Source organism: Onychomys torridus, chromosome 2, assembly GCF_903995425.1.
Source record: "Onychomys torridus chromosome 2, mOncTor1.1, whole genome shotgun sequence".
Lineage (NCBI taxonomy): Eukaryota > Metazoa > Chordata > Mammalia > Rodentia > Cricetidae > Onychomys > Onychomys torridus.
In genome coordinates, this window is record NC_050444.1 from 151,181,452 (window position 1) to 151,197,065 (window position 15,614).

At 52.4% G+C, this 15,614-nt stretch overlaps 1 protein-coding gene across 10 annotated transcripts in view; it reads left to right on the forward strand.

Moving 5' to 3' along the window:
* Positions 1–366: 366 nt before the first annotated feature.
* LOC118578850 (RAP1 GTPase activating protein) overlaps positions 367–15,614 on the forward strand; it is a 48,536-nt gene continuing 33,288 nt past the window's right edge. For 3 of the 10 annotated variants that reach the window (XR_004944297.1, XM_036180098.1, XM_036180100.1), the window contains exons 1-2: positions 369–509; positions 2,261–2,296. Coding sequence is in view for 8 of the 10 variants with exons in the window: in XM_036180098.1 (XP_036035991.1) it covers positions 466–509; positions 2,261–2,296 (80 nt within the window). In the remaining 2 variants the exon portion in view is untranslated. Of the gene's footprint in view, positions 510–2,260; positions 2,297–15,614 lie in introns of all 10 variants that reach the window. The other 7 variants (XM_036180094.1, XM_036180095.1, XR_004944298.1 and 4 more) reach the window with 5 other exon arrangements.

A 15,614-nucleotide genomic window follows, 5' to 3' on the forward strand; every position in this document is an offset into this window, starting at 1 on the left:
TCCCCAAAGGTGGATGTATGAGGGATCCTAGACATATTTCCAAACCTAGCCCAGGATCCCTCATGCATGCTGAGAGTCCTGAGGGGTTTCAGCTGAAACAACAGGAGGGTCCTTCATTCTCTGATCTGCAGAACAGGCTCCAGGGCACCAGCCAGGAGGCTTATGGGCTGTGCACGGTCTGTCTCGGCATTAATTCAGCTTCTCATCGCCCTGGAAGCCAGGCTGACCCAACTTTCCCAGTGGGACACCCTTGGCACCTCTCCCCGGGGAGGACTGGAGGTGGCTATGTAGATGGGGCCATGCGGCGGCCGGCGTGGGGGTGGCGCTCTCGGAAAGTCCCACAGCCTGGAGCGAACAAGCGACGCTTTCTGCGCCGGGGCCTCAGCTGGCTGGCTGGTCCGGGCCGGGGCGGCGTTGCCAAGGTGACCCCGCGCTGGGCAGGCTGCGGGCGGCGGCGACAACACCATGAGCGGCCGGAAGCGCAGCTTCACCTTTGGCGCCTACGGAGGGTAGGTGCGCGGGCAAGCGCTGTGCGGGGCTTGCTTGGGTGCGGTGGTCCCCCCGTGGTGGGGAGGGCTGCGGAGGCTGAGGCGAGCTTCCATCCGAGTCGTGAGTGGGATGAGTGAGCTCCCGCGTGCTCTGTTGGGTGTTCACGTGCACGTGTGGGGGTGAGAGTAAGTGTGGATTGCAGTGTCTATGAACATGAGCGTGAGCGTGTGGAAGATGCCAAGATGCCTGGACGTGTGTGTGTGCCAACTGGGTGGGCACAGGGCTAGGAGTGTGTGGTAGGTAGACAGTCTCAGAAGGCTTTGGAAGTTGGTCCCTAGGAACCATCAGTAGCCCCTTTCCTACACTGACCACCTCACTTGTGGAAGCCAAACACCCTATATATTTCCTGCTTGACCTGGAGGCCAGGGCTGGGGGCAGAGTAGTATATGGCCCATCTTAGGGTGGCTCACCTCCTTGACCCTAAGCACCCACCTGAGGGATTCTGAGGGATCCTGAGGGATGGGATTGTTGCCAGTAGCAGAGATTTGGCAAACCAGAGGGATCTGGTTACACAGACTAAGCCAAGTGGTCCTTGCTGGGCCAGCCAAGGGGCTGCGTGACCTTCACCAGCCTGAATTCATAACTCTCAGAGGGACACGGAAGGTTTGGTGAGGTGCTGTGGGGTACAGTCAGAGCCCCTAGCTGTGTGTAGGGGAGGTCCAGTCCAATGTGCTCTCTTCCTGGCTGCTCAGCCTCTGAGGGGACCTCCTGCTGAGGGACAGGGTGGGCAGACAGAGAAGTGCATTTTGGGGGTGAGACCCTGGATGTCAAGCAAAGCTAGGTGCCTGGGCTGGGTGGGGCTTCCTGGTCATGACATCCAGGGGCAGCCAAGAAGGTGAGGACAAAGTCTTCTCTGTGACCTTGGGTGAGCCTTGGTCTTCTTGGTCTTACTTCTTCCCAGCAGGAACTACTTTGCACCCTAGCTCAGTACCCCAACCTCAGCCATAGCAGCCCAGCCTCCCTTCCTCACTGCTCCCTGCTTGCCTCAGGCAGAAAGCAAGGGTTGTTTATTTTCCCAACAGCTGCCCAGTCCTGTGGAACCCCGCTAGGAAGGAGGGTGGAGCCCAGTGCTCCCCCACCCCAAGGTGCCCTCTCCAAGAACAGTGGGGCAAGAAGCTGGGGAGGCCCTACCCGCCCATTCTCCTTTAGGCTGGGCCTACAGGGCTTGGGGAATGCAGTCTGGGGGTGGGGTGCCCATGCACTCAGGCAAGAACATGTGTTGAAGTGAGGGGGGATTGTCTAGGTTCTCAGGTGATTGGTTCCCGGGTGGATATGAGCTGGGACAAGGCTGTGGGACTTGGAGAGGTCATGGGATTCTGCCATAAGCCATAGACACCTAGCTTATCTTCCAGCCTGTCCACACTCCTATAGCCTTGTTCTGACCGGAAACTGGGGCCACACGGTCCTACTCTGCTTGGCTCAGAACTACTGACTCCACCCCTGCCAACACTTATATTCCCTGCTTCCCTGAGCCCCAGACCCCCAATCCAGCTTCTGGTCCTTACTTGCATAGTCCCAGCCCACCTACCCAGGTGTCGTAAACTGACTTTAAGAGTCTGGTCACACACAGAATTTTGGAGGGCATCGGGTACCTTTAGCAGCAGTGCCTCCTCAGGCCACCAGGGGGCAGGATGGAATGGAGTGGGTCTGGTGTGCCCCGCAGGGCCGCGATGGATGTCCCCTCATGGGCTGCCCGCTTGCTGTGTTTCAGGGTGGACAAATCCTTCTCCCCGCATCAGAGTGTGTGGTGAGTACTGGGGACTCTCGGGAGCATCTGGCTACCTTGGCCTCTCCCTGGGGGCACCCCAACCCATTCCTACCCTCTATAATGACAAATTAGATCTACCGGCCCCTCCAGGAAGGACATGGGAGACCTTTCCCCCAGAACCCATGTATTCTCCCCACACAGTTCTGTCTGGAGCTCAGCCTCAGAGTCAGATCTTAGCTCATGCTGGCTGAGTGGTCACCAGCGCTTTGCCAACTCTCTGAACCTCAGTTTTCTCATCTGGGAAATGGGGGTATAGATGTCTATTTAGTAGTGTGAGGTTGGGGAACTCAGGCATGTGAACCTGGGCTGGTATATGAGAGACCCTCATTCAAATCGTCCCTTGAATCGTCCCCGTTTCCATTCTCCAATCCTTGCCCTGGTGGTGTTCCCAGCTGGGCAGGTGGTGGCCTGCCTTCTTATTGACCCCCAAACCCTCTAATCCCATTCATACCCAGTCCCAGAGCCACTTCCTGTGTCTGAGGCCTCCCTCTCTTTGGAGAAGGTGACATCTGCAGCTTCCCCAACACCAAGAGGTGCCAGGCAGTGGGTGGAGGTGCTGCATCACCTCGGGATTCTCACAGCGCTGGGCACCTGATGCCCCACAGGCGGGCACCTCCTGGCTTCCCTGGCACCAACATCACATGGCCCTGCCAGCTGTTCCTACAGTAGCCTCACCCCCAGAGAGAGGCCCCCCAGTGGCTCCAGCCTCCATTCTAGGTTCCTGTCCCTGCTGGGGGCTTCCTGGGGTCTGCACACCCCATGGTGATTCAGTTGCTATAAGATTTCTAAGCAGCCCCCATGGGCCTAGGACTCTGGGAAGCAGGAGGCACACACAGGTGTCCAGGCTGAGCTCCAGAGCTACTTTCTCACCTCCTTTTGTTACCAGCTGTGCAGTTGGGAGCCAGTGACTCTCTCTTTCTGAGTTTTACTCCTGATGCCATACTGAGTCAAAGTGGTGTGTTATGCCCAGAGTAGGGGTTAGAGCAGGGAGATGAACAGGTGAGGCAGACGGTTCACTTGCAAGGTTTCAATCATCAATACCTGCCATTTGTTGGTCCCTGCTGTGACTGATAGGCACTGGGTATGTGCTGACCACACCTCCGATTGGGGACTTCTCTCTAATTATGTACAGACGAGACAGAGAGTGGACAAGTGACTGGCCTAAGGTCACACAGAGTTGAGATTTGAACTTTGACCTGATGTAGAACCACGGGGACCAGCAGCTGCCTCCAGGCATGTCTGTATTCAGCTCTGAGAAGAGAGATCTCCAGGCCTCTGAGAGATTCTAATGGGGGCAGGTATGCAAGGCTGTCGCAGACGAGCACTCTGAGCCGAGAGCTAGAGACAGGGTACTACGGCTGAGAGTAACTGGCCAGCTGTCTGGCTTTGACCTTCCCCGGGATGTAAGGATCTTGACACCTCAGGATGCACCTGTTACCTACAATTCCTTGCCTTGTCCCATGGGTGCATGAGCCGCTGTCCAAGGTGCTAAGTACAGGCGGGTCCCACCCCCACCCCACCCCCACCCCACCCCGCCGCCAACCCTGACCTAGCCTAGTGAGTGGCCTAGCAGCCTTCTCCACAAGTCATAATCTGATACCTGCGCTTTGCCTCTGCATTCCTCCCTAGCAGGAGTTTATTTCTCACATGGCCTGCGTCTCTAGTCACCAGGGACACTTGATTAGAACAACCATGATGTTTTGCTCATGCGTCTCCCCTGCCATCCCCACATGCTTCCTCCAGGCACCTTCCTCAGCTGCTGGGTGGTGGGGGAGGGCGCTCTTTTCTAATCCCACATCACGCCTCCCTCTCCCTGGAACGCCCCCCCCCTGTTTATCTCACACACATTACTGACTGTTCCCTGGTTAGCAGAAAGAGCATGGATTGGGAAGGCTGACAGGTGTGGGTGGAATCCGCCTCTGCCATGTTCTAGTTGGGGACCTTGGGCAGGTCAGTCCCCTCTCAGAGCACCGCCTGATGCGCAACACGTTTGTTGAGTTGGAAGTTTCTACAAGGCAACTTCTGTGGCATTGAATGTGTCCACGTGACTCTGAGATAGGAGGCAGGCTCTGTACTCCTCCAAGTGGGGTGTGCTGAAGTTCCTCCAGGACTTGACTTCTTATACCTGTGTGAGTCCCAGATCAGCAGGGCTCTGTCCCCCGCAGAGTGACCACACCCAGCCAAGTGCCAGTGGATATCGTGGAATGAACCTGTGATTCTGCTTCTGCAGCCCTAAGAACCCAGCTATCCTGGTGTAGGGGCTGGGCATTTAAGGTCGGTCCAGACAGGGGCAGGAAGATAAAAGGTATTAGGGCAGCTGGTGGACTTGTTCAATGGCAGAGGCTTCTGGGAAGAACTGTGGGGAAAGCAGTTGATTCACCCTTAAAACTAGGAGCCTTGGAGGCAGAGGCAGAGCCCAACAGACAGGGCGCTGATGATTCTGGTGGCCTCAGCCAGTCATGACATCAGGCCTGAGAGTAGACTTCTGTTTCACAGGTCACAGTTTAGCCAGAGTATGGTAGAGGTCATGCAGCTGATGGAGGCTGGATTTGAATCCAGCTCCCTCTCTTCCTGGACAGGGGATCTTGGTCAGGCGTGGAAACTCCAGAAACAGGAATCTTCCTGTGGGAAGGGTAGAGAGAGGCAAGTGACCCCCAAACACCCCCAAAACAGGAGCCAGTGCAGAGTATTCCATAGGGAGGGCTCACTGCCACAGAGATGTGTCCCCAACACTGCGGCCGGCCCCTGTATTTCCCTTGGATTATTTTATTCTGGAGTAGACTTCCATCCCCACTTTACAGATGAGGAAACAGACACAGAGGGTTAGTGGCTGACCCAGGGCAGGAAGTCAGTGACTGATGAATGGGGCCTGTCAGTTCCAACAGTCTTCCAGACGCAGGAATCGAGAGGCGGCCTGAGGTGGTGACGCAGGAATCGAGAGGCAGCCTGAGGTGGTGGCCCCTGTCCTCAGGAGGCTCCTTCAGCCCACAGACAGCCAGATCTCTTCGGGCCTGGTACTGCTGCAGGAGGCACAGGCTGGCCTCATTAGCTCTGAAATGCCAAGCAGGTACAGCCTGCTGGGCCACCTCATCTATTATGCATCTGGTGGGCAGGCCCCCGGTGGGCAGCGGGGCAGAGCCCAGGCTGGAGCCAGCAGCTACTTCCTGAGCCCACACCTGCTCCCAGTTCTGGGCAGGGACCTTTGGGAGCAAACACCAAGGCTGGGCTGGCCAAGGCAATTCCATCTCTTCCAGCTAAGCTGGAGTGAGGAATCCCACTGGGCACAGGGGCAAGAACACATTCCAGCAGCCACTTCTGAGAGGGATCTAAGTTCCTAGACCTAGATGGGCAGAGGTGGCTGATGTAGTCTGAGGTGTGCATGTACTCTCCTGGTGGCCCAGAACCACAGAGGAGGGGAGCCGTGCTTATTTACCATGTATTCACTTGGCCTCAAGCAACTCTTGTGTACCTACTCTGTGTGGACATGTTTCCAAGAACTGAGAATCAGCAACAACCATTGAACGCCTACTATGTGCGAAGAGTTTGTGGCAACCACTAAGTACCTACTGTGTGCCGGCGGGGTTCCAGGTGCTGGAGTTAGTGAGCCATGAGACAGGCTGACCCTTCTCCTGAGACATCTATGCTTGGCCAGAGCTGGCTGTACTTCTCTGGGCCTGGGTATCCTCATTTGGGAAATGAATAGGGAAAAGGATTGTAAGTAGACAGAAACTGGCCTCTGATCTTGCACTGAAGTCTGAAGGAGGAAGCTAGCTGCTGGGGCTGTGCCACCACCCTTCACACAGGTAGACACACTGCCCCGTCCCAGTGACTCCACAAACCAGGTGTGGTTCCTGGGCCAGGAGGAAGCTGAGGCTGGGAGAAAAAGTCCTGAAAGGTTTTTTAGAAGATTCAATGTTTAGACTTTTGAGGAAAGGTGGAGCTGGGAAGAGCTGGGGTATCCAGAGAGCAGCAGGTGCAAAGGTCCTGAGGCAGGCATGAGCTCAACACATTCTGTAACAGCGAGGAGCCAGGTGTCTGGAGGGCTGAGGGAGTTTAAGGTCCGAGGTTGGGAGAGGCTTGGACTGTGGGAGTTCCACAGGTGAGATGGGACCTTAGGTATGCCAGCCACTGACCTGTGGAAGCACGGAGTCTCAAGTGTCTGCAGGCTTCACGGAGTCCTAGAGAGTGCAGGCCTCCTGGAGTCTTTGGAGGTGGAAGAGGCTTTGAAACACCTCTCCTGGCCTTCCACTTGGCAAGGAACCACTGCATTCACTCATGACCATTTAGAGTGTTAGAGGTGCCTGGGGGGGGCTTGTGAGAAAAGCACAGCCTTACTTTCAGGGACTTCATGGACCTCTTGAGTCCCTTGTACCTCATTTGAACCCTTCACCCCTTTTATATTTAATTACATTTATTTATTGGTGTATTTATTTGTGTGTGTGTGTGGGGTGCTAAGTGCCACAGCTTTCAGTAACCAATTCTCTCCTTCTACCGGATGGGTCCTAGAGACAGAACTCTGGTTTTCATGCTTGGCCGCAAGCCCCCTTAGCCCTGCTATCATGCCTTCTCAAATATTCCCAGTGACGGGCGGCTCCCTGCCCTTGAAGTGGCCCTGTGCAATGTTAAGCAGTTTAGATGGGTATCAGAGGGTCTTCTTTTCAGCTGCCTGAGCCTGTACGTGTTCTGGGGTCCCCCCTCCAATGTACACACAGCCCTTCAGAGAAGGGAGCTCTCTGAGGCTGCTCTTCCTGGTCAGAGTTGCATGTTTGCATCCCAGCTCCCCTTTCATCCTGCAGCTCACTTACTGCTGCCCTGAAGCCACAGCCACTCTCCTTGATGGGGCCTCAGAGAGACACACCCTCTCTGCCAGGACACTTCTTTATAGATGTAGGAGACAAGAGTCAGGTCCCTTCTGGGTGGGCTTTGGTCCCGGACTGCTGCAGGTTTGCAGTATGGCCTAGGGAATTGATAGCCACGAACACCATGAAGTTATTTTGTGTGTGTGTGTGTGTGTGTGTGTGTGTGTGTGTGTGTGTGTGTGTGTATGTGTGTGTGTGTAGTATGCTTTGCCTGGCTGTATGACTGTGCAAAATGTACATGCAGTGTACACAGAGAAGGGAGGACAGTGTCAGATCCTTCAGGATTGGAGTTACAGATGGCTGTGAGCCACCATGTGGGTGCTGGGAATTGAACCCAGGTTCCTTTGGAAGAGCAGTCAGTGCTCTTAACCACTGAGCCATCTCTCCAGCCCCAAAGCTGAGGTTCTTGTTCACGGTTCCTGGTTTTTCTTGCTTGGCCCTATATCCTGCTGGTGCTCAGACTGCCCACTCTGTCTCAGAAAGATCTGAACTCCTCAGTTAGGCAGACTCAGGTTTAAATGCCCACTTTGGTTTCCACTCCCCCACTGTATGGCCTTTCCCATTATCCACACCATGTCAGCAGTACTGCTGAGAAATGACTCCACTGTGGGTCTTCAGGGTTGTTTCCTGCCTTGTGAAAAAAAAAAAAAAAAAAAAGACTCATTAATCCACAGAGACCAAGTGTCATGTACCTGAGCAGCTGGGGCGAGGGGATGGTTGAGGAGGTGCCCTCTTGGTATCTTAGGGTGCAGGGATTTATGAAAGATCATTGCCCAGTGGTCCAATTCATGTATTAAGGTGGGGGAATGACCTGAGGGCCAAAGCTTGTGCAAACCAGGGGACAGGGTGTGTGCAGTGGAGACAGCAAAGAGGCCATGCCTCTTGGAGTTTCTCAGTCCAGCGAGGAAAAGGATGAGGCCACACTGAAAGTACAGACCATCACGGCAGAGAAATCAAGGTGGTAGGAGCCTGAAGCGGATGTTCACATTCCACCCACAACCAGGAAACAGAGCCGTGAATGCCTGCTGTCAGCTCGCTTTCTCTACTTAGACAGTGCAGGATACCAGCCAGGGAATTGCCACCCACAGTGAGCGGCTCTTCCATCCAATCAAAACAATCCCCACAGGCATGCTCAGTGATGCTAGATTCCATCAAGTTGACTGCTAACACTAACCATCTTACTACAGTGACCCAACATGGGCTGCATGGCATTGTGCATGTGTGAGGCAGAGGGGCCAGGAGACAGATTGTATCTGGTAGGGAGTGAGCCTCATGCAAGAGAATGTTCTAGCAGATCATGGTGGGGAAGAGCAGATAGCGTGTGTCGGGCACAAAGCCTGGGCTATGTATGCCTGGCCACTGAGGGCAGCTGAGTTACCCACCAGGCCATGTCTCTGACCTCCTTTAGGGGACTCTGGAGTCTCTGAACCCCCAAACCAGGACTTATCCTGGACTCCTCTTTGAAGCTGCATTGTTCCTTGGAGCTTTGGAGCCCAGTACCCTGATGATGCTCAGTGCAGGCTGAGCCACACACCATGGATTCTGGGCCTAGATTGTGGCTGTTTGGATTTAACAAGCTAGGGAGCTTTTCTGGACTGCAGTTTCCCCCCTTGTTAGGTCTTTAACCTGCAGAGATGGAGAGAGAGAGAGAGAGAGAGAGAGAGAGAGAGAGAGAGAGAGAGAGAGATTAACAAAGGAAAAAAAACAAGACCCAGGGAAGAAGGAAGTTCATGATGTCAAGCCACCACACACAAATCCAGGCTTGCTGTGTCTCTTGCCCAGACCCCAGGCAGATCCTGAATGAGAAAAACTAGAGAATGGGTAAGTTGTTTGGGACCCTGGCAAGAGTCCCAAAGAGTTGGCTAGAAAGTGTTGCACAAGGCAGTATGCATCAAGGACCAACTTAGGGTCTGACACAGAGCTGACCCTGACCACGGTAGTTACTCCACTGTCTTTGAATACACAGCAGGTCAGTCTGCTTGGTATCATGGAGGCCTCTGCCTGCAGATGAGGAGACTTTCCCCAGTTCCCCACGTGAATGAACACACTACTTACTGGTGCCCTGACACTGGCCCACACAGACTGGCCACCTCAGCTGATGGCTCTGCGGAGTCTCTCACCTGAGTTCTGCTTTCTTCCTCTATGCCGTGGATGTATGGGATTCCCTCTTCTGGGCCAATGAGGTAGGGGGACATGCTGGATGGAAGCCTCCCTGGTAACCCTGGTGACCCTCGTGGCCCTGGTGACAATTGGATGTATCACTTCTTGGAGGATTTTTTTAAAAAATTCTCCGTAAAACAAAGATTGTCCCCAATACAGTCTCAGCTAGTGAGGCCACAGCAGGGCTAGCCTATTTGTCCTGGTCTGGCTATTTGTTGTGTGCGTTTGGGTTAGAGGTTTGCCTTTGTCTGAATCTGTTTCTGCTCATAATAAATACATAAATGGGGATCTAGTCACCACAGACATGTCCTTCAAGGCTTGCTTTCTTTTCTTTCATTCCTTTTTGTTGTTTTGAGACAGAGCCTCTCTGTTTAATCCTGGTTGTCCTGGGACCCTATGTAGACCAGGATGGCTTCAAACTCATAGAGATCTTCCTGCCTCTGTCTCCCAAGTGTTGAGATTAAAGGCATGCGCTACCACGCCAGGCCCTGTAAAGGCTTTTAATTAGCTATTTGTTCACTTAGCAAATACCTTCCAGGCTCATGTCCTGGGCCAGGTGTTATCTGAGCTGCAGTTTGCAGGGAGCCAGATGAATGAGGTCCCCAGCCTCCCACAGCTTCCTTCCAGTTGGGAGTGGGGGAGGCATAAGAGGAGCTAAGGGACCAATGAGGTGATTTCAAATGGGTAATGTGGCCTACAAAAGGAGTCTGTCTGCCTTGGAAGGATACTGGGGTGGCCCCAAGGCCTGATGGGAAAGGCTATTGTGAGAAGAGTGGCCCAGGCAGCAGAGGCTCTGTTTTAGGGTCGAGAAACAAAAGGGATGATGTTCCTGTCGCTTACCTCAGCCAGCCTGGTGACAGTCCTCTGCCTTCCTTAGCCAGCTGCCTATGAGGCCAGCCAGAGGTTCCTTGAGGCCTCTTACACAGGTGCCCATGTGCCCAGGCACCTCCAGGTTTACCCTCACAGGCTGGTCTAGTAGACAGCTGCGTGGTGAACATAGGATCACATGAATACATCTAACAAGCTGGGCTTCCAGTGGATCTCACTGTGCACTGAGTAAATTCTGGTAGCAAGGTTCTGTGGGCTTGATCCAAGCATTTGAGGCATGCTGGTTAGTGGGGCACCTCTCCCGGTTTGGTAGGGACTTCAGGGGAGGCTGGAGAAGGGTAGAGCATGTGAGATTCTATTGCAAGCGGGGACAAAGTGTGTGTACAGGCCTGGAGTTGGGACTTGGGAGCTGCAGGGGCTGGGGAGGGAGGACCAGACTGAAGGGGAGATGGGGGCCACGTGAGACAGCACATCTTCATTCTCACACAGAGTGAAGCCATTAGGCAGGTGGGTGGCACAATCCCATCCGAGTACACTGGCACGCAAGCCCACGCACACCCCAGACACAAGAGCTTTCTCTGCCCCCTCTGCTTCCTGTCATGCACACCCAGACACTTCCCACCTATGCTGCAGCCGCTCTCCCCCCCCACCCCACTCTCTGCACCCCCCACTCCACTCGCTGCAGGGAACCCAGTACTCAGAAGGGACAGACACACCCAGGGCAACCAGCCTGGCTCCTGGGGCCTAGCCCCTGTGCATGAGGTGGCTGACTACCAGAGAACTTTCCCATGAGCCTGCAGGGTGGGGCTGCTGCCACCCCTGCACAGTGAAGGAAACTGAGGCTCCTCCACACACAGGCCACACACACAGATCTTGACACAGCCAGGAACTGAACTTGGGGCTCTCAGATCTCAGTTCTTTTCTCAGCCCCCTACCCTCTGACTCTGGCACCTGCAGGTGGAGCTGCTCTGCCTTCTCCCTGAGACTGGGACAGGTGACTTTCAAGGCCAAAGTCTTCCACAAACAAGTTGATTGACACAAAGTTATTCAGAGCTCAGGGAGGGGGCTGGGCCAGCCAGTACCCACCTGCCAGATGACCGGGAGGTTTCTGAGGTGGGACTGGGGTGTAGTGGGGCAAATGTACAGCTGGTGGCCAGATGGGCACAGAGCCTGTGTTTGCATTTACAAATGAGATAGACAGTGTTGGCTTCCTGAACACTGGTGTGACACTAGTGTCCTTCCTCAACCCTCGGGGAAAGAGTGTGGCATGCCGGGGAGGTGAGTTTCCGGCTCTTCTCTCCTGGCTCTGGGTGCCGATCTCCCTAGGTCAGCTTCTCTCACTCCTGGTGACTGGAGAAAGGAGCTAGGTTCTAGCAGTCTGAATAAATGCTCAGTTTCCCCTTGTCTTTTTTTCTTTTATCGATTATTTGCCAAATACTTCCTTCACATCCTTTTTTTTTTTTCCTGAGACAGGGTTTCTCTGTGTAGCTTTGGTGCCTTTCCTGGAACTACTCAGTAGGCCAGGCTGGCCTCGAACTCACAGAGATCCACCTGACTGTGCCTCCTGAGTGCTGGGATTAAAGGCGTGTACCACCACCACCCGGCTTCACATCCTTTTTATCTACAGTGTAATAATCTGTAATTTTGCTGGGTGGTGGAGGTGGCGGCAGCGGCAGTGCACACCTTTAGTCCTAGTACTCGGGAGGCAGAGGCAGGAGAATCTCTGAGTTTTGAGGCCAGTCTGGTCTACAGAGTGAGTTCCAGGACAGCCAGATATACACAGAGAAATCCTGTCTCAAAAATACAAAGAACAAACAAATAAACAAACAAACGATCTGCAATTTCTTGTGGCTCCATTAACTTTTCTGCATCTATATCTACAGTTCCAAACCCATATTTGTCTCCTGTGGCTGTGATGACCTCTCCTTGGTCCAAACGGTCTAAGCCCAGGTCTTGCCAATCTATCGAGCCTTTTCTTACATCAGTCTTGTCTCAAAGTTTCAAGACCTACAGAGGCTGATCCTCAATTCTGTCTAACTTCAAAGATGGAGCATCATTACACTGTCAGTACGCACGTGGAGCCTTCTGTGCACCTGCATGAGGATCAAGCTCACTGCATAGCCTTGGACCCCATCCATTCCCAGAGGCTCATTGTGCTGAGGGGCTGGGCCAGACAGTATGAAAACCCCAGGCACTAGCTTGAAGGCTGCAAGCAAGGGGTGGACACAAAGGACTGGAGTCACCATGGCTCCTCTGTTTTCTTAAAAGACAGGGTTGGGGCCAGAGAGATGGCTTAGCTGGTGAAAGGGCCTGCCTCCAAGCCTGGCAACCTAAGGTTGAGTCCTAGAACCCACATGGTGGAAGACAAGAACCAACTTCCCCAATTGTCCTCTGATTTCTACATGTGCATGAGGGCATGTGCTCCCCCAAGTAAACACACGTTTTGTGTTTTGTTTTTAGAAAGGAAGGGTGCTTAGTGAGGTGGTGTGCATCTTTAATCCCAGCAACTGGGAGGCAGAGGCAGGCAAATCACTGTGAGTTCAAGGCCAGCCTGGTTTACATAGTGAGTTTCAGGCTAGCTAGGTTACAGTGTGAGACATCATATTAATTAATCACAGTCAGTCAATCCGTATAAAAAGGCGGGGTCTAGGGCTGGAGAGATGGCTCAGAGGCTAAGAGCACTGACTGTTCTTCCAGAGTTCTTGAGTTCAATTCTCAGCAACCACATCATGGCTCACAACCATCTGTAATGAGATCTGGTGCCTTCTTTTGGTGTGCAGGCATACATGGAGGCAGAATGTTGTATACATAATAATAAATAAATAAATCTTTTTTAAAAGGCAGCGTCTAATTGCCACCCACCCTGTGAGTCTTTTCCTCAGACTCCCAAGGACCTGGGCCTACATATGGGGTGTCAGGGTTTTTTATTTAAAAAGAGTTTTTTTAGCCAGGTGGTGGCGGCTCATGCCTTTAATCCCAGCACTCGGGAGGCAGAGGCAGGTGGATCTCTGTGAGTTCAAGGCCAGCCTGGGCTACAGAGTGAACCCCAGGACAGGCTCCAAAGCTACACAGAGAAACCCTGTCTCGAAAAAAAAATTTTTTGAGACAGTTTCACAGTCTCAGTTGGCCTTGAATTTACTATGTAGCCAACAATGACCTTGAATTTTTAATCCTCCTGCCTCCACCTCCCAAATGCTGGGATTCTGGGCATGTGTGCCCCTATGGTCGACTTTTCTCCTTTTTAAATCACAAAACTAAGATCTCAGGAAGGGCTGAGGCTAGCTCTCAGTGGTAGAGTGGTTGTCTAGCCTGGGCAGGGCTGGAGGAGGGATCCTATGGCACGGTGCACTTGGCTCTCATTAAAATTGAAAATAGAAGCCGGGCGGTGGTGGCGCACGCCTTTGATCCCGGCACTCAGGAGGCAGGGGCAGGCAGATCTCTGTGAGTTTGAGGCCAGCCTGGTCTACAGAGCAAGTTCCAGGATAGCCAAAGTTGCACAGAAGAACCCTGTCTTGACCACCCCGCCCCCCCAAAAAAATTGAAAGTAGAAAAGTGTGTCACCGAAAAGGCAGAAGCTGTCACTGTCCTGCTTCTTAGACACAAGCTGTGGAGATGTTCACATGTAGTTTTGATTTTTATGAAAGATGGCATATTTTTATATTTTTGTTGCAGCTTCCCTTTCTGATTCCCTCCCTCCCTCCCTCCCTCCCTCCCTCCCTCCCTTCCTCCCTTCCTCCCTTCCTTCCTTCCTCCCTTCCTTCCTTCCTTCCTTCCTTCCTTCCTTCCTTCCTTCCTTCCTTTCTTTGAGACAGAGTTTTGGTAGTCCTGGAGTTCATTATGTAAGCCTCAAACTCCCAAAGATCTGTCTGTCTGCCTTGGCTTCCCAAGTGCTGGAATTTAAAGGTATGCACCACCATGCCAGACCCAGCTTGCTCTATTTACTTAACATTTCCCAAACCATTGGGACCAGAGGCCTCCATTATCCCTGCCACCTGGTATTTCACACTTTGCATGTACCTTGAACTATTTTCCAGTATTCATTTTATATTATGGTGGTGAGGGCCAAACCCAGGGTTGCACACATACTAGACAAATACTTTATCCCTGAGCTATATGCCCAGCCTTTGTACAGTTATTTGGGGTCGCTGTCTCACTAAGTTACCCAGGCTGGCCTGGAACTTTCCATTCTGTCTCAGCCTTTAGAATGATGGGTACAGGCTTTTGACCGTCAGTGTTTTAGTTTTTGCGATGCTTTGGGTAAACTCAGAGTCCTGTGAATGTCCTGCTGGTAGATTCGTCTTCAGTGCATCAGCTTCCTCTAATGAAAACCCTGCTGGCATCGAGTTGCCCGATCTCTGTGCATCCTTGTGTGTGTTTATAGAAGAGAAAGTAGAAACTGAGTTTCCAGGCCAAAGAGTGTATCTTTTGCTCTAGGAGATAACATTGCCTGAAATACTGTAGTTGTATCCTTTTTGCCCTGGTGCATCTAGGGAAATGCTGAAAGTTATGGGGGATTTATCCACTGCCCCATCCCTGGGATCTTAAGCAGCTAGCGGGGGTACCCAGGCATCTCTCTGCACCTTTAGCTGATATCCAGTGCTGCCCTGCCTTGACTTCCAGGGGACCAATCCCCCACACAGCTGGCTGTCTCACTGCTCATATTTACCTTCTAGAACAGAGACTGGTCTGTTGTCAGCAAAGAAAATAAAGAAAGACAGAAAAGGGGAAGGTTCAAGAATAGCATTTACCACGAATGTTCTGTGTATAAACTTATGAATTCTCACAGGCTAACATTGTTATTATCCTTCCTTTTAAATCTAAATGTGTGTGTGTGTGTGCACACAAAAGGCAAGCTCTGTGCCACTAAGCTAATTCCCCAGCTCTTCTTTCTGACTTGTTTGTTTGTTTGTTTGTTTTGTTGTTTTTTTAAAGATTTATTTACTTTATACCAGGCGGTGGTGGCATGTACCTTTAATCCCAGACCTCAGGAGGCAGAGGCAGCTAGATCTCTGTGAGTTCCAGGCCAGTCTGGTCTACAGAGTGAGTTCCAAGATAGTCAGGAATACACAAAGAAATTCTGTCTCAAAAAGACCAAAAAAATAATTTATTTTATGTGAATGAGAGTTTGTCTGTCTGTCTGTATGTGTGCCATGTATGTGCAGTGCCTCCAGAGGCTGAAAAAGGATGTCAGATCCCCTGGAACTGGAGTTACAGACAGTTGTGAGCCAACATGTGAGTGCTGGGAATTGAGCCTGGGTCCTCTGCAAGAGCAGCCAGTGCTCTAACCACTGAGCTATCTCTCCAGCCCCTCTTCATTCTGATTTTATAGATGAGGAAACATAGGCTCTGGGTGGTTAGGTAACTTTTCCAAGGTTACAAAGCAATTAAGTGTCAGACTTAGGACTAAAAGTGGGTAGCTTCATCTTAGGACCTACTCTGTGACCTATACT